The sequence below is a fragment of the Prionailurus bengalensis genome, chromosome A2 (genome assembly GCF_016509475.1).
Source record: "Prionailurus bengalensis isolate Pbe53 chromosome A2, Fcat_Pben_1.1_paternal_pri, whole genome shotgun sequence".
In the NCBI taxonomy this organism is placed as follows: Eukaryota; Metazoa; Chordata; class Mammalia; order Carnivora; family Felidae; genus Prionailurus; species Prionailurus bengalensis.
This window is the reverse complement of record NC_057348.1, coordinates 131,113,424-131,132,943: the sequence shown is the minus strand read 5'-3', so window position 1 is coordinate 131,132,943 and position 19,520 is coordinate 131,113,424. Positions and strand designations below refer to the sequence as shown.

Here is a 19,520-nt window from a genome sequence, read left to right as displayed (position 1 = left end):
ATCACAGATGTGCCTGGCACATGGGGGCTCTGTATTCTTAATACTTAATAAATAATTGATTTATGAAGAATGGGTTTCAACTCCTATATATAAGAATTAAAACTAAATCTACATAGGAAAATTAAAGAAATCTTTTTTTTTAAAAAGTCTTAATAGTAATTACTAAGAAAAAGTGAAGTTGAACTAATAGCATACTGTAAGTATGAGGAGAGATGGGCATTGTTCCCTTAGATCATAGTTCTACTTGCAGAAATCAGTTTTAAATTTTTTTTTAACGTTTATTTATTTTTGAGACAGAGACAGAGCATGAGCGGGGGAGGGTCAGAGAGAGGGAGACATAGAATCTGAAACAGGCTCCAGGCTCTGAGCTGTCAGCCTAGAGCCCGGCGTGGGGCTCGAACTCACGGACCGTGAGATCATGACCTGAGCTGAAGTCAGCCGCTTAACCAACTGAGCCACCCAGGCGCCCCGCAGAAATCAGTTTTAAATTAATTCTTCAATTCTTCTCTTGCCATATGTTTCTGGAAATTCACCAAGAGAGTCTATGGAGAAAAATAGTTTAGCTTTGTTCAAAGTATGAGCTATATGTACTAATAATGTGTTGTAAGAATCTAAAAAGAAAATTTGTTTAGATTCCCTCCTCCTTCAAGTAGCTTGGTAATTAATTGTATCATTTATTGTTTTCACATGTAAGCTATCACATTGTAAGCTCAAGGGCCTGAACTAGGTCTTGTTAGCCTTTCTTTACCTTAAGATTCCTGGCTTTAATAGCTAATAAATATTTGAGTTGATTCTATGGTTTATGTTAGTTTTTCCTGTTATATACCCTGTCATGGTGTCCTACTCTAAAATTGTATTCGGTTTGAAGAAAATTGTTTATAAGATTATGTCAGTCATCAGTTTCTGGTGCTGGATGGCTACCTGATCTGTTCTAAACTATATGAGCTTAAAATGAAACATCTTCAAAAAATCTGTATTTTACTACTGTAAGAATTCAGACAAACAGGAACGGTCTCTTGATGGATAAGAATAATTTCCAGGTGTTACAAAAACCACCTTAATGTTCAAACTTCTGTTCTATAAATGTTTACCTATATGATACAGTACCATTTTTACCTGAACTAGATTTGTATTCCCTTCCCTCAGAGCAAATAAGAATATCAATAATTCTTAATATGCTGACATCCTCACTTAGTTTTCATAAACCAACAGGGATCTAAGAAACAACTATTGGGGTATCTGTCTGCTACCAGCAGACCTGGCTCAGAATTAACTGTAACGACTGGTCTTTTTGTATGCTGTCACTGAATAGCAGAGTTACCTAAGATTTTCTAGAGGAACTTAAGTTTTAGTTAAGAATGCAGTTCAGGGGCGCCTGGGTGGCGCAGTCGGTTAAGCGTCCGACTTCAGCCAGGTCACGATCTCGCGGTCTGGGAGTTCGAGCCCCGCGTCAGGCTCTGGGCTGATGGCTCAGAACCTGGAGCCTGTTTCCGATTCTGTGTCTCCCTCTCTCTCTGCCCCTCCCCTGTTCATGCTCTGTCTCTCTCTGTCCCAAAAATAAATAAACGTTGGAAAAAAAAAATTTATAAAAAAAAAAAAAAAAAAAAAAGAATGCAGTTCAGCAAAACATATAGGCACATCTGTGCCCTTGAAAGCATACTTTTTACTTGTTAAATATCTGTGATTATGCTTTATTGTATGTGCAGTGCTACAGGTACTCAAACTTACCTCTGTGTGACGTTTTCACAGTAAGAATTTGTAATTGAAAGTTTCCCGTTTTGAATAATAAAGGCTAATTCTTTTCCATTTTATTTTATATTCCTGCCTAGTATTTTAAAATGTAACTTCATTTTGCTTTGTAGTGTATGCAGAGAATATTTCCAAAATGGTGGAAAGAGAAAAGCACTTGAAAAGGATGAAAAAAGAGCTGTACTCGCCACTAAGACCACTCCAGCCTTAAGTACACATGAGTCTTCTAAACTTGAAGGTCATTTAACCAACCTCAGCTTTACAAACCCTGAATTTATAACTGAGTAAGTACAGTTTTTCTATTTCAATTACTAACGTCATCCTGGATAGCTCTATTAATAATGTAAAATAGTGTAATGATTTACAAAAAGTAGTGGGCTGTTTGCTTGCTCCCTTGATAATAGATTAGGCTGAAAAATGCAGATGTATAATATTAGTAGGTAGAAAACTAGCATAAAATTTTAAGGGATATCAGGAAAAGTAATGGTTCTATAGCAGATTGTGTTCAGGAAACATAAGAAAGAATTGTTTCTTAAATGTTGTAATAATTATTCTTATGGTAATAAAAGAATCAAAACAGCAAAATCCATTTTAAACTATGTTTAATTTAAAGTGGCTGTCTCTTAACTGAAAAATCACAAGGAATAATGGAAGATTATTAATGGAACCAATTGCCATTATTCTATTGTTGATGTGAAAATTTGCCTAGCAGTAGTTTATGTGTGCATAGGTACAAATTTTATTTAATAAATACATGAATATGTTTCCAGTTTAATTGAGCTATAACATTGTGTAAGTTTAAGGTATACAACATGATTTGATATGTGTAAATATTTTGAAATGATTACAAGTTTGGTTAACATCCATCACCTCACAGTTACAATTTTTTTTTTCTTGTGACGAGAACTTTTTAAATTCTTTTTGTTTACTTGTTTTATTTTTTATTTTTTTAAATTTACATCCAAATTAGTTAGCATATAGTGCAACAATGATTTCAGGAGTAGATTCCTTAGTGCCCCTCACCCATTTAGCCCATCCCCCCTCCCACAATCCCTCCCATAACCCTCGGTTTGTTCTCCATATTTATGAGTCTCTTCTGTTTTGTTCCCCTCCCTGTGTTTATATTATTTTTATTTCCCTTCCCTTATGTTCATCTGTTTTATCTCTTAAAGTCCTCGTATGAGTGAAGTCATATAATTTTTGTCTTTCTCTGACTGTGATGAGAACTTTTAAGATTCATTCTCTTAGGGGCGCCTGGGTGGCGCAGTTGGTTGGGCGTCCGACTTCAGCCAGGTCACGATCTCGCAGTCCGTGAGTTCGAGCCCCGCGTCAGGCTCTGGGCTGATGGCTCGGAGCCTGGAGCCTGTTTCCGATTCTGTGTCTCCCTCTCTTTCTGCCCCTCCCCCGTTCATGCTCTGTCTCTCTCTGTCCCAAAAATAAATAAAAAAATGTTAAAAAAAAAAAAAAAGATTCATTCTCTTGGCACCTTTGAAATATATAGTTAACTATAACTATATATATATGACTATATATATGAAATATATATGTTAACTATAATCATCATGTTATACCTTACATCCCCTTAACTTCTTATAACTGGAAGTTTGTATCTTTAACTCAATTTCTCTACCCCACCCTCTACTGCCATTTCTGACTACCAGTCACATCTCTGTTTCTATGGGTTTGGTTTTTCTTAGATTCCATATATAAATCAGATCATACAGTATTTGTCTTTCTGTCCCTGACTTATTTCACTTAGCCAAATGGCCTCAAGGTCCATCCATGTTATAACAAGTGGCAGAATTTCATTCTTTTTTATGATTAAATATATATATATGTATATATAATATACACACACACAAGTATTATAATCCAATTAATTATTAGTAGTATTAAAATTATTTATACACCTTAGTACCAGAACAGATTTGTAGTATCAAATAATACTTTATTAATTTCTTGAAAATACTGAACTTGAATAATTCTAGAAACATTTTTGATAGACACTGAAAGCTAACCATGAAAATAAAATTAAATCAACCTCTTAACCATTTAAATATGTAGTAGATATCAAACATAGCATTACCGCTGGTTACTTTGATTTTACATAATGTTGAAAATACTATAAGCAGTTTTATTTAAAATTTAACATACTTTTGATTAGTTCAGTAGGAAAGGATGAAGCATCTTCTTTTCGAAGATTACTATAAAGGTTACAAAGCTTAGTGACTTACCAAACATCCTGCAACTCAGGTGTTATGAACATTCTTGAATATTTTTAAAATGATGACATTGTAAAAAAATATATATAGTTATACCGCTATCAAAGACAGGTACATATAGAACATATCAATCCTAGAATTTCTGTATGGTTCTTTTTTTTTTTTTTTTTAAATAAGTAGGCTCCATGCCCAATGTGGGGCTTGACCTCATGATCCTGAGATTAAGAGTTGGATGCTTTACTGACTGAGCTACCCAGCCGCCCCACTATATGGTTCTTTTTTATAGTCTCTATTTTACTGTTGAGATTTCCTTATTTGTTGAGTCACTGTCAGCATATTTTCCTTTAACTCTTTTAACATGTTTTCTTTTAATTCTTGGAACATTTTTATAATAGCCAATTTGAAGACTTGGCTCCAGCATTTGAGCTGACTCAGTCATTTTTTATTTAATGTTGTTTTTCTTAAGCATGGACCACACTTTCCTGGTTTTCTTTGTATATCTAGTAATTTTTTGTTAAAAACCACCCAATATGTTTTTGATAATATATTGTGGAAACTCTTGGTTTGGATTTTCCCTCAAGGAGGGGGCGGCGGTGGTGGTGGTGGTAGTTTTTTACTAGTTTGCCTGGGCTGAATCTTTGGGATCTGCTTTCCTTGCAGTTTGCCTAGTATTGTTATTTTTATTTTTTAGGCTGGTTTCCTAGAGTCTGTCTGCTTAGCTTAGTGATCAGTGATAGCACAGGTGCTACTCCAGTGCCTCAAGCCAGTTAGGCCTCCTCCACCCTCTCTCAGTGGATGTGTGTTGATTGGGGAGTGCTTTTAACACTTAGGCAGTTTTCAAGTGTGCCTCACCATTTATTTTCCATCAGACCCTCTTGGGTCTTCTGTGCATGTTCACTTAGCCTCCAGGTCAGTCAAGACTATGTGGAGACCTTACCTAGCACCTCTATGCCTTTCTCATTTCCAGGATTTTTTGGGTTAAATTTCTGACAAGTTCTCCAGTCTGCAGCTCAGCCCAACCAAAACTGCAACCTGAGGCTAGCATACCTGCTGACTTTCTGTTTGTTTTCTACTTTTACTGACGGTGCTCTGTGTGGGTTTTTTACCCTTTGTTCCAATAAAGTTAGCTCCTTCCAGCTGTGAAGCTGCTCTTTTTCACAGCCAGCCCTATTCTTGAAGAACTTCCACACCAGCTGAGCAAGGGGTGAGGGTGAGAAGAGTGGTTTCAGGCAAGAGCACCACAAATCCTCATTGTTCTTAACCTAGGATCAGTTGGTTCTCACGAATAAACATTCTCCAACTTGTTTGCCTTTGTTTGAGTCCCAAAACGGTTGTTTTTGATGATTGTGTCCAGTTTTATAGTTGTTTCTTGAGGAGTAGATTTGCCAGCTCTACCCTGGCAAAGTCCAGAAATTCATGTCTCTGGTTTAATTTTAATGGAGAGAAATTAGTTTGGTTTTAAGTATTTTAAAGAAAGTATCCAAATATGATTGTTACAGGTCAGGATTTACTTAGTATTGAAATTAAACATTGAAATGAGTTAACTAGCATGGCTAGGCTTAGACTTTCTTTATTCTAAAAACTCTGAACTCTGTTATATACCATCTGGCCCCAATATGTGTATGTAGACATTACTCTTCCTGCTTCTCTTACCATTTTTGCAGCCTTTATTCTAGTCATATGGAACTGTTTAAATTCCCCTTGTGGTACATGCTTGGTCTCAATTTCTGGTTGCAAGTACAGTGTATCCTCTTTCTGATAAACTATTGCTGTATTATATTAGGCTATATTTGAAGCATCTCCCCTTCCTGAATTTAACTTGAACTTCCCAGAATTGATACTCTTCGGTACTAATATTAAACCTTCTTTATAAATAACTCTATTAAAGTACTTATTATATTAAAGTCCCTATTTAATATTTCTCTTAACTACAAATGAAATAAGATCACATGTAAATTTGCATGTAATGAATGTTATAGATGTAGAAAAATTATTGCTCAATCCCAGTTACATTTAGGCACATTTCTTTCCAGTCTTTTTCATAGACATTGTTTTTTACACAATAGAGACCATGTAGTATAAAGAATTTTGCAAACTGCTCTTCCCATGCTATTAAAACACTCATTCTGCATTATGTTTCACACAAAAATCTGCCACTGTATATGTCCAAATATAAAGTGATTCTGAATACAAAATAATACTCTGTTTTCCCAGAATGAATCATAGTCTCGTCTCATCTCCTTTCCTCTCCTCTCTCTTTTTCTTTCTTTCTCTCAGACAGGTAGATGAAATATTCAAAAGTCAAATGTTTATTTATTTATAGTTATTACTATATGGAAAGATACACATCCTTTACCATCCAAATCTATTTGGCTTCTGACTTTGGAAAGCAAGTTTAGATAGCAAGGGTTATCTTTTTCTCAGTCTCATCTCAAAATATGTATTCAGATCATTGTGATTTCTAGGTGCAGATAACAAGGACTAATGTAGCAAAAATACCTGTTTTTTGTACTTATATTTCATGAAAATCAAATGTTTGTTACTGCTAGAGCCCCGTTTTAAGTCCTCTATATCTCAAATTTGAGATGTGATACTTTTTTAATCTGGATATAATGTGATTGCTGGAAATTTTATCCCAAGTCCCAGTTAACACCCATTCCTCCTAAGGTAGCTATGTCCCAACTGTCTTTTATCTTGTACATATATACTTGTAATTGATACAAAATAAGTACTTACTTTGCTGCCTTTTAAAAGTATTTATATTTTTTGAGAACATTCATCAAATAGACCATATTCTGGGCCATAAAACACCTTAACAAATTTTAAAAGGTAGGCCATCATGGAAAGTATTTTCTCAGACTGTAGTAGCAGAAAGAGAGCCAGAAAATACCAAAACATTGATAAATAACACATTTCTAATTAGAAATTAGAAAATTTCAAAATATTGTACACCAAATGAAAATGAAAATGCATCCTAGCAAATTCATGGCATGTGGTGAAAGCGGGGCTTGGAGGGAAATTTATAGTATTGAGTACATATATTTTTTTTAAAAAGATTAAAATCAGTTCTCTAAGTTTCTACCTCAGGAAACTAGCAAAACAAGAACAAAATAGATCCAAAGTAAGCAGAGGTAAAGAAAATTACAGCAGAAGTCAGTGAAATTGAGAATAGGAAACTGGTTGAGAAAATCAGTGAAACTGAAAGCTGGTTTCTTTGAACATTAATAAAATTGATAAACCTCAGACCAAGCTAACCAAGAAAAACAAGAAGGAGAAACACAAATTACTAATATCAGAAATAAAAGAGCAGCCATCACTACTGATCTCATGGACAGTAAAAGGATAATATTATGAATAACCTGTGCCCACAGATTTGATAATTTAGATAAAATGGACCAATTCCTTGAAAGACACAGTCTACCAAAACTCACACAAGGGGAAATAGATAATCGGAATAAGTCTGTATATGTATAAAGAAGTTGAATCAATAATGAACAGCCTTCCAAAACACAGAGCACAAGGCCCAGTTAGTTTCACTGGTGAAATCTACCAAACATTTAAGGAAAAAACTGATACCACTTCTCTGCTGTCTGTTCCAGAAGGTAGAATCAGAAGGAACACTTCCTAATTCATGCTGTGAGGCTGGCAGAATGTAGTTTAAGATGTTGAACCAAATTTCCTATTATCCGTTCTGAAGTGAAACTGACGTGTTCCTGACTGACTGTATAAAACATGATTAAATATTGACTGTATTATTATCTGTATTTGGGGGCTAAGTTATGCTTTAGTTGGCTTGTAATGGAAACAAACCTAAGGTGAGAAGGAAACTGGAGAACTCCTCTAGTTGATGATGTTGCTTTTTAATATGATCTTTATAAGAAAAGATCTACCAGTTAAAATTGTCAAACTGTATTTCGGTGTATAATTACGAAATCTGTACTAAATTTTTTGCCCCCCCCCCCCCCATAATGTAGCTTGGTTTTATGTGAAGTTACATTGTGTGAAATCGTTTTGAGATGGTTTTTCTTCAGTACTACTTTATTGCTCAAAGGAAAGAAACCGAGAGGGCTCAATAATGTAGACTTTGTAAGAACTCAAATGCCCTTTTTTGAAGGCTAATATGGTATAAAGAATCTTGCTTTATATACATTATTCTTTTGTTGAACATTTAGGTTTTCTTTCTTACATTTTATCTCAGAATTAAGCATCTTTTTGTGCTTAAATTGTTATGCTTTGGGGATGAATTCCCGGGAATGAATTGCTGGGTTAAGAGTACAAGTGACTCAAGGTGGTTGTACATATTACTGAATGACTTTCCAGAAAAATAATACTAAATCCATTACTTCTGGCAGTATGAGTGTCTGTGTTGCCAAGACTTATGAGCATGGAGTATTTTTATTTTTTTAATTCTCTATTAATGTGATGGAATAAAATGACATCCCATTGTGTTAATATGCATTTCTAACAGATACATAAAATAAAACACCAGGGAAAGGAAATTTACAAAATAAAAGAAAGTCATATAAAATCAGGAAAATAACATTCACTCCATGACATTCTAGTATTTGACATAGCAGAAACATGGCACACATGCTGCCATTATACTTTTCAAAATCCATGATAGATGAAGCTAAGTAGATCTTTCCTACAGATCCTGTACTTGGCCTCAGAATCTTTTTCACACAGCACTTAAAAAGCCATTACCAACTAGTCAGTATGAGAGAAGAAACTCCTCTGCCATTTATGTCCATTACCCTTGCTGTACATAGGACCACAGTTTTGACTCTGCGTTTCTTAGCAGCTGGGGCCATCTGTAGGACCATGTCTTTGTTTCTTTTTTTGAGAATTACTGTTTATGTCACTTACTTGCTCAAGTAAATCTGAAGTATTTATCAATTTGTATGATCTCTTTTCACTACTCAGTAACTTGATATTTAGTTATTGGAGTAGGGACTTAACATGTTTTATGGGTGAAAGGAAAAGAAGGAAGAAAGGACATATTTAGAACAGTACAATCACGTTTTTATAATTATCTACTTGGAACTTTGTTAACTGGTGGAAAGCGGGATGGAAAAGGTGGTGTCACTGAGTGGAAGGAAAGACTGTAAAGACTATTAAATGATTGCTCCAAAACCAAGAATCTTACTATAGGCCTTATCTCTATTCTGCCTTAAGAGGTAAGAAACTGGACATATTCTTAAAAGGTTTGTGACAGAGGGAATATAATACTAAAGAAGACCTAATTAGATCTATTAATACTGGTTTGGGGAATTCAGTTTATCACAATTAAATAGTGATTTTGAATACCATTTTGATATTCTTTTTTTTCCCTTAAGTGTTAGTTTCTACTCAGTTTTTCCATTCACTTAGTTTATTTTCTTGAGCTTTTTATTTTTAATTTTTTTTAATGTTTATTTTGAGAACGAGAGAGAGAGCAGGGAGGGGCAGAGAGAGAGTGAGAGAGAGCATCACAAGCAGGCTCCACACTGTCAACACGGAGCCTGACGTGAGGCTCCATCTCACAAACCATGAGATCAAGACCTGAGCCAAAATCAAGAGCTGGACAGTTAACCAATGGTGCCACCCAGGTATCCCTGGGCTTTTTAATATTGAAGGTTATTTTAGTAAGTAAAAGGTTTTATAGTGGTAAAGGAGGAAGTTAAGTGTCTTCTGAATGTAATTCAGTATATAAATTAAAAATTTTAAGTGTTTCATTTGTGGTTTTTAATAGTGTTTTGCTTTTAGTTTGAAATGTATTACATATCAAAGTACGTATACAATTACAAATTTGAACCTGAAAATAAAATTCATTATTTTACTGAAATATTAATAGAGCAAAATTATGATTATACATATCAGATCTGGAGTTTTAGTAATATTATCAAGTCCCATTTAAAGCCATGTATATTACAGTTTTTCTGAGCTGTTTCTATGGAAACAATGTGTATTACCAATTCCAAATTATAAAGCTTTCCTCCATAGATGTTCTTGGTTTAGAATAATGTATCTTGAAGATTATGAATAAGCTGACTGTAAATAACCCATGCTTATCAGTTGCTTCTTTCTAAAAAGTCAGAAAGATAGCTCCTTTCCCAATTTTAGCACTGGCTCAGAGAATAAACTTGAGAAAATATCTAACAATCCTGGGTCTCCTTTTCTTTATAAAAATAATACTCTATAATCTTATAGCTATTTGAAAAAAAAGTGGGAAGAGCTATGTATAAAATCCCCAAAGCTCTGAGCTTTCAGATAATGATCCAAAGTACTAGATGTTGAGAATGAAAGTAGTGAGGATTATATCAATTCAAAACATAATTTGGATAATAGTTCAGTTGACAAATCATCATGAGAATACCATGATCTAAAATTCTATAACCTGACTGTATGTAAAAGAAAATGATGACTACAAAATGTTTTCTATCAAAATAAATTCTGTCTGGAGAGATTCTTAAAGTAAATGTGCTTCCTTCCTTACTAAAACATATAGCATTCAAAACAAATTTTTTCTGTTAACCTTAGTTTATAAGATTTTTAATGTAGTTCTGTATACTGTGTGTTTTCAGCTATTAAACAGTAGCATCTATCTAAAACAAGTTATTATTTTGGTAACTGGAATTGAATCTAATGTGATCTAATAAAAATATATAAAGCTAATGAGATTTACATGTGAAATTTAAGAAAGATAATTTAGGAAATGGAGTTTTCATTTTTTAACTAGCAAATTACTATTTTCTAATGAATTACCTAAAACCCTCCCTGAAACAAATATCAATGAATGTTACTCATTTTATGGGAGTGTCAGAGGCATGTGCTGTCATTATGTACTTATGAGTCTTAATGGTAATTTGGTGGTTATTGACAATCAACTTCTTCCATATAACTTCTCCTTATCACTGCAATGTTATCTTTCAAAAATGAAGTCTTCATGGGGTGCCTGGGTTGCTCAGGAGGTGGTGTCCAACTCTTGATTTCGACTAAGGTCATGACCTCACAGTTTGTGAGTTTGAGCTCTGCATCAGGCTCTGGGCTGACAGCATGGAGCCTACTTATGATTCTCTTTCTCTCTTTGTCTCTTTCAAAATAAATAAACTTAGTTTTCATCTTAATTCACGTGCTGTAAGAACATGTCGTCTTACCAGTGCATTTACTTGTGCCTTTCTCTTAGCAAGCAATACATTCCCTTTCTCTGCCTGTCTCTTAAGTGCTGGTCCTGGGTCTCTCCACACTTAGCATATCCTGCCATGAAAGCTTAATTTACTCCCATAGCTTTGGTTAACATATGTATGCCGATGATTCCAAATCTGTATCTCCACTTCAGATCTCTTACCTGAACTTCATATATCTAGTTACATACTAGACATCTCTGTGTTTGTGCCTGTGAGATACCATGACTGAGCTAGTTTTCTCCCCTTTCCTGCTCTCTGAACCACCAAAATCTGTTCCTCTTCTAGTGCCCACTGTTTCATTAAACGTATCTGTATGCCCAAGCCAGAAACTTTAAGATGTGTTCTTGACTCCTTCCCTTCTCTGACTTCCCACATGTAGTTAGTTAGTCACCAAGTCTTACTCTCAGTTCTAAGTATCTTAGATACTCTCAGTATCTAAGCTGTCAATATTATGTCGGCCTCTTATCTCTACCATCATCTCTTAGCAGGGTTATTGCAGTAGTCTCCTACTTGCAGTTTTATTCCAATCCATTCTCCACAGTACAACATGAGAATTGTGTTGAAAAACACAAATCTGATAATACCAACTCTCTTACTTAAAATTTTTCAGTGATTTCCCTTTTCCCTTGAGATAAAGTTCAAACTGCTATTGTGACATAAAAAATCCTTCTTGATTGACTTTTATCTCCCTCATTTCTCAGTACTTTTTCTTTTTAACTCTACAACTAAATAATAGCAATCTCCCTTTTATTCATGTAGAGTTCCAGCTCCTGCCCTGTTGTTATTCCTTCCGCCTAGAAATTGTCTCACAACCCTTCATTCATGCCTTTCACCTGAATAATTTACTGTTTATTCTTATAGTATTTTTTTCTTAAATTTTTTTTAACATTTATTTATTTATTTTTTTTTTTTTTTGAGAGACAGATACAGAGCACAAGGGGGGAGGGGCTGAGAGAGGGACACACACACAGAATCCAAAGCAGGCTCCAGGCTCTGAGCTGTCAGCACAGAGATTGACATGGTGCTCAATCTCAAAAACCACAAAATGTGACCTGAAACAAAGTTGGATGCTTAACCATCTGAGCCACCCAGGCACCCCTTACAATCTTAAACATCCAGCTTTCTCAGGAAGAACTTCCTTTACTCCTAGACTGACTTGATATCGTCAACAAAGCCACGTAGTCCTCTAATAGAGCAGGTCTGAAAGTATGGTCCATGGATCTCTAGGAGTCTCTGAGGCTTTTTGGGAAGAGCTGTGAATTCAAAGTATTTCCACATTAATATACTTGCTTTTTTTCCTGTGGTCATTTGTACTGACAGTCCAAAAGCAATGGTGGATAAAACTGCTGACACCTTAGCACAAATCAACATTGGCACCAAACTATATTAATAGTCATTGTATTCTTTACTGTGCACTCACAATTTCAAAAAAGGCCACTTTCACTTAAGACTATCATGGAGGGGTGGGTGCACCTGGGTGGCTCAGTCAGTTAAGAGTCAGACTCTTTACTTCAGCTCAAGTCCTGATCTCATGGTTCCTGAGATTGAGCCCCACATCAGGCTCTGTTCTGAAAAATACAGAGCCTGCTTGGGATTCTCTGTGCCCCTCCCCTGCTTGTGCCCTCTCTCCCAAAAATAAATAAATAAACTTTAAGAAAAAAAAAAAAGATTGTCATTGATGCAGCAGTAAAAGTTATAAATTTTATGAAACAACTTATGAGCAGTCATCGCAAATCGTCTGTTTAACATGCCATGTGATGAGAAGTAAACAAAAAGTGCTTTTGCTGCATACTAAAATAAAACCATGATGTCATGATGATGATCCAGCTATTTTCTTTCCAGCCAAACATTAGAAACTTGTAAAAAAGGAAAGGAAAACACTTCTCACTAAATTTTTTTAGGAAATTGGTTGTTTTTTTAAAAATAAGTATAAATGATTTTATTGTTGCTATTTTTATGAATAATTTTTAAAATTGTCAGCCATAGTTTCTAATATGGTTAATATCAATAATTATAACACACATTAACAATGATTCTTTGGGGTCTTCAGTAATTTTAAGAGTGCAAAGGGGTTCTGAGACTAAAACTTTGAAACCCCTGCTCTAACACATTGTATTTCCCTGATTCTGTTCATGGTTTCTTTCCTCTTAGACCACACTGTAAACTCTGAAAATAACATCCACACTGCTTTGTGGATAACTCAGCTCCTAGCACAGTGTCAAACACACATTAGGCCCCCAATAAGTATTCCATTAAATTAATGAATCCAGCAAGCACGTGTTGATTATTATTATCTTGCATATTGTTGAAAATGTGAATCTAAAGGTAAGAAAGGAGTTCAGAAATCAGGAAATAGATGTAGAAGTCTAATCTGCAATTGGGATTTTTTTGATTGGTGGAATGACACAGTGCCATTTGGGTATACAGAATATCACCAGAATCAGTCTGGAGAAAGATGGTAGAGTAAAAAGAGAAGAGAGGAAAACCTTAATTATGGAACTTTAGGGAATGCTCACATATAACAGGAATGACAAGGAAGCTCCAGTGAACATAAGAATTGAGAAGGATAACCATCAATAGGATGCTGATTAAGAGGATTGTTCATTGGAAGTTTATAATAGAGTAATGATACTCTAAGAGAAGCGTGAAAGCAAATAGAAGGGTTAAAATAGGGTATCTTTAGGGAAATTCAGATCATTTCTACCCAAGTGACACAATACACATTTTGTACCTTAAGTCTACAGAGTAAATTTTTTATTACTAAAATTTGTTTTGTTTACAAAACAAAATTTGTTTTTTATTACTAAAATTTGTTTATTACTAAAATTCCTTGCTAAAGCCAAGGAAGAGAAGTGTGTGTGTTTGGGTGTGTGTGTATGTGTGTAGTTGGGTGGGTTGAAGAATAAATCATGTTTTTAGTGCTACAACTTTAATCATCACCTCCTTCTTATCTTTAGAAGGATCACTTTCTTTTTTTTTTTTTAATTTTTTTTTCAACGTTTATTTATTTTTGGGACAGAGAGAGACAGAGCATGAACGGGCGAGGGGCAGAGAGAGAGGGAGACACAGAATTGGAAACAGGCTCCAGACTCTGAGCCATCAGCCCAGAGCCCGATGCGGGGCTCGAACTCACGGACCGCGAGATCGTGACCTGGCTGAAGTCAGACGCTTAACCGACTGCGCCACCCAGGCGCCCCTAGAAGGATCACTTTCTTAATAAATAACCTCCTGTTTAGTACTTCTCCAAAAGAAATACTTTTCTTAAAGGCTCTGCTCTTATTTCCCATCATTTGTATATAAGTCTTTCTCGTCCATAATTTTTTCCCTTAGTGTCTTAAAATTACTAATCATACTCAGAGAATAGATTTTCCTTTAGTTATTGCCATCCTGTCTAGTTAATTAGGATAACTTGGTTTCTTGGTATTAAACTTCAGAGAACATTTACTAATTTTATATGGGGTGTTGGAGAGTGATGCTATTTATGTTTTGCCTTTTTTTAAAAATTAAATCACTTGCATTTTGATAAATATAACTCCTTCTTCATCACAGGATTTTGATATGGAAGTATCAAAATATTGCTGTAGTAACTGTCATGATTAAGGATAGTCCTGTGCAGATTTTTAGTAGGGATGCAATACATATAATACCAGTTTTCAGAGATTTTAGATAAATCTAGATACATTTCATGCTAAAGTATACTGAACATAGATGGATACATCTAACCAAGACAATGAAGAATCATAGTTATTAAACGAGAAAGTCAGGGGTGCCTGGGTGGCTCAGTCAGTTGAGCTTCCAACTTCAGCTCAGATCATTATCTCACAGTTCGTGAATTCGAGCCCCAGCTCAGAGCCTGGAGTCTGCTTCCAATTCTGTGTCTCCCTCTGTCTGTGCCCCTCCCCTGCTCACACTCTGTCTCACAAAAAATAATAATTATTAAAAAAATGTTTTTAAATAAAAGGGAAAGTCAGTTAAGACATAGTTTAACTGGTGGAATGTTTGACCATTAATTTGTACTATAAATTTTACTTTGTTACCCTGCCTATCAGTAGGGTGACCTTGTGCCCTGGTTTGTCTTGTACAGTGCTGGTTTATGCTTATTAATAGTGCTTCCTTTTATTTCAGAAGTGTCCAAGTTTGGACTATATACTATATGATGATCCTACCTATTAAACACAGAGCCCACCATATAACCATAGCTTCATTAGAAATATACAGTAAGAAGGGATAGATTTAGACAGTAGACAAAAAAGATAAGTAAATGGACATCATGACTTAGCTGATGACTTCACTTCTCCCAAGAAGTGAGAGAATTGGGTAATTTTTTTTCATGGCTTAGAAGAACAAGCAAACAGAAAAGAGAAAGTCTGTTGGAATTGAACACAGACATTCAGTCTGAAAATCTATAAGTGAAAGTCAAAGAAATACAGTGGAGTGACACATCATGTGGCCTCAGCAATCAGAACACCTGAGCAGGTATATTTCTAGTCATTCAAAAAAATATATGCTGAGTGTTACTGTATTTCTAGTTCTTTGTGCCAGGTAACATGGAAAATAGAAGAATAAAGGTAAGATTAAAAAAAAAAACATAGCATAATACTAAAGGTGATAAATATGTAAAAGTACTAGGTGGTTTAGTTTACATTTAATTCTTCAACTGCATATGTTTGTATTTGTTACTCATGGTTGCTTAATAGTAATGCATTAGTTTGCAAGTGTAAGGTGTTCTTACAGCAAAATTATAATTTTCAAAGTTTTGCTTTTAAATATTAATAATAGTCAAACTAATGGATTTGTTTGCATTTCAATTTAAACAAAGTTCTTTTTTGCTGAGTGCAGGAAAAAAAAGATCTTGTGCTTTTGAGAATCATTGTGCCATGTTTTATCATTTTCCCATCCAGGAGTATTATTCAAAAAAAGTTTTGACACATGGAAATCATATTACAGTAGCAAGGAAAAATATGTGGAACAGATTAATTTTACTTAGACTCCCAGTGTACTAAGTGGCATTATGCCTATAGACCTATAACCTCTTTTATACAGGTAGTTCTTTTTAATCCATATAGAATTCCTGAAAAATGATCAAATGAAATCATATAAGAGTTGGACAGTTAGAAGAGGGTTTTTATTCCTGTTCTCTTAAAAAAGAAAATTCTTAATTATACCTCATGCTTTTAAGCAGAATTAGTGACAATATATTTCTAGTATGTTACACATGTTCTTTAATAATTATAAAATTGAGTATACAGTTTAATTTTAGCTTCTCAATTATATATCCAGTTGATATAAAATTGAGAGGTTAAAAATTCACTAAGCAGGCTTAATGAATTTTATCTTTGTCTCAGTTGTACTAAGACTGATAACTTAGTTCCTTATCACTGGCATTTTAATTTTCCCAGTATGTTTAAAATAATGGACGTGCAATAAATTGGATTTAATTGACAATGGCATATGTGGGGGGAAACATGAATACCAGATTTTAGATACCTTCATTTAGTGTTATTAACAGTCTCCCTACTTTACTAATAATTTCATTCTTTTGAGAAAGTATAATTGTAACATTGTTTGAAAGCCATGGTTTGGAGGGGGAAAAAATGTATGGATAAATTTGAAGGTTGCTGTTAACTGTAAAACAAAGAAAGGAATTTTACAACTCTTCTGATAGCTAGTACTCATGTCTGAGCAGGATCTCTTGTTTGAGACCTAGAAGAAAGAATAGGGTTAGTGTCTTTTGGCTTCCTAAGCCTTCTACCATGAAGTTTATGGGGAAGCTGCTATTTAAAGAGATACAATAAGAGCTGAAATTCTATAATCAGTATGAAAGCCTGCTTCTTCTTAGGTTTCAACCCATTCCTTTCTTGACCTCTTCTGTTTCACCAGGCAGCAGCTGTTGTACCCACAGGTGGCTGACCATTTGAGCTCATTCCCTTCCTTCTCTGGCTCTCTCCATTCTCTGCTTCACTTGGCCTTGGGAGACTACCTACCTGTGGATCTGCCGGTCAGAGCTGGCTTCTCTTTTAGATTAGCCACAGTGTTGCACAGAATTCTGAATGATTTCCTTGTTGAAGTGGTATTCTTCATGTAGTACTATATATTCTATTGCATATGTTTCCCATTCTTCAGTTCAGCAGTACTTATAGGAAGATATGTGAAAATAATTCATAAAACATTTTCATTATATAGCTATTACCAAAATTATATTCCAGCTGTGTAAATTTAAGGATAACAACTTTGGCTTGTTTGTCATTGACACCCATGAAATACCTGGCACATAAATACTCAGTATATATTTGAATAAATGAAAGAAAAAATGTGGAAACTATTGAATAATCTAATGTAGAATGTTTGAGGGTAATTGCTTTACTTCTGGAGAATATTTTAAAATTAAGAGCATGGCCTTAAGAACTTGAGAGAGAAAATGTGAACTTCAGGTGGAAGGAAACCTGTTTGAAATATGTAAGTTATCAAAGAACCTTGGATTCTTGCCCACCTCAGTTTTCCAAAGTAGTTTTTAGACTTGAAAGATATAGTTACATGTGTTAATTTTTGTCTGAAGTAGTAGTGATAAAGGTCACCGCATAGAACTTTTAAGCTATAAATGTGAGTATAGAATAGTCAGGTATTTCAAAATGACATTTTCTACCTCATTCAGTCACTAAGCGTTTCTAGGCAATGTTTATTTACTTTAAGAACCATTTGGGGCGCCTGGGTGGCTCAGACTGTTAAGTGTCCAACTTTGGCTCAGGTCATGGTCTCACGGTCCATGAGTTTTAGCCCCACGTCGGACTCTGTGCTGACAGCTCAGAGCCTGGAGCCTGCTTCAGATTGTGACTCCCTTGCTCTCTGCCCCATGCCCACTTGCACCCTGTCTCTCTCGCTCTCAAAAATAAATATTAAAAAAAAATTTTTTAATAAGAACCAGGTAAGAGGAAAAGCCTATTTCTCCCAAGATCTCAGTACCATTATAGATTAACTCTAGGTTGATCTGAATACATATTCTCAAAGGTAGAAACAAACATGAAAACCTGGGAATGTCTTTAGTTTGACAGGATTCACAGAATTCAAATAAATTAATCCACTCTGTCATAAAGTCACAAGAGAACCTGTGTCTAAGGCCAGGTTGGACTGTGGTTGAGAACTTAAAGTGTCAGAGAATTCTAAAAGCATTAAATTGTTTACTTAGTTACTGGCCCAAGAGGCATCATAATTTTTCTCACCACTGTAATTTTGCAAACTGTTGTACTAGTTAGTGTATACAAACTTCATGAGCACAGATATTGCAACTCTTTCATTCTCTGCTATAATTCTGGGGCCTAGCACAGTAACCTTACATATAAAGGAGCTTAGTAAATCAGCAAATGAATGAATTCTCTGTTAGAATGGACTGTAGAATTAATTTTAACCAAACCCTCCAATAGTACCAATCCCATGATTAATTAAACTCTGACTTTAGAACATAGAAATGACTTAATTGAAATGGAGAATGGAAGTTAGAAATGGAAAATTAATAGTACAGTTGACCCTTGAACAATGTAAGTTTGCACTGCATTGGTCCACTTATATGCAGATTTGCTTTTGATAAATACTTACAGTATGATAAATGTATTTTCTTTATGATTTTCCTTAATTACATTTTCTATAGCTTACTTTATTATAAGAATACAGTATCTAATACATACGCAAAGTATGTGTTAATCGACTGTTGATTTTATCATTAAGGCTCTGGTCAACAGTAGGCTATTAGTAGTTAAGTTTAGGGAGAGTCCAAAGTTATATGTGGATTTCCAACTTCCAGGGGGTTAGTACTCCTAACACCTGTGTTACTCAGGTGTTAACAGTATTCTGTTTCCTTTGTTTTCTTTTTATCCCTAGAATATCTTTTCACTTCTCTGTATCATTAAGATAATGTTGGCCCAAAGTATTTAGAATAGGATGGAGCCATAAATGCAACAGATTATAGATGATCCCAAGAAGAAAAACAATTAAAATGTTAGAAGTAGACAGAGGTTTTAAAAGGAGGTGGGAGGGAGGCACCTGGATGGTTCAGTCAGTTGAGCGCCCAACTTCTGCTCAGGTTATGGTCTCACGGTTTGTGGGTTCGAGCCCCGTGTCGGGCTCTGTGCTGAGCATTCAGAGCCTGGAGCCGGCTTCGGATTCTGTGTCCCCACCTCTCTCTCTGCCCCTCCTCCATTCATGCTCTGTCTCTCTCTGTCTCTGAAAAGTGAATAAACATTAAAAAAAAATTTTTTTAAAGGAGATGGGAGGGAGGGCTTCATACCTTCAGAAAACATCAGTAATCTAATATCTTTGTACCACTTGACTTCTTACCTTTGTTAATATAAGAAAATATATCCAGTTTTACCCAACTTGTATTTAAATACCT

At 35.0% G+C, this 19,520-nt stretch overlaps 1 protein-coding gene across 1 annotated transcript in view; it reads left to right on the top strand.

Annotated features, from left to right (window-relative positions):
* BMT2 (base methyltransferase of 25S rRNA 2 homolog) overlaps window positions 1-19,520 on the top strand; it is an 87,820-nt gene that overhangs the window by 29,669 nt on the left and 38,631 nt on the right. Inside the window, exon 3 of the mRNA XM_043589299.1 lies at window positions 1,863-2,033. Coding sequence (XP_043445234.1) covers window positions 1,863-2,033 — 171 coding nt within the window. The remainder of the gene's footprint in view (window positions 1-1,862; window positions 2,034-19,520) is intronic.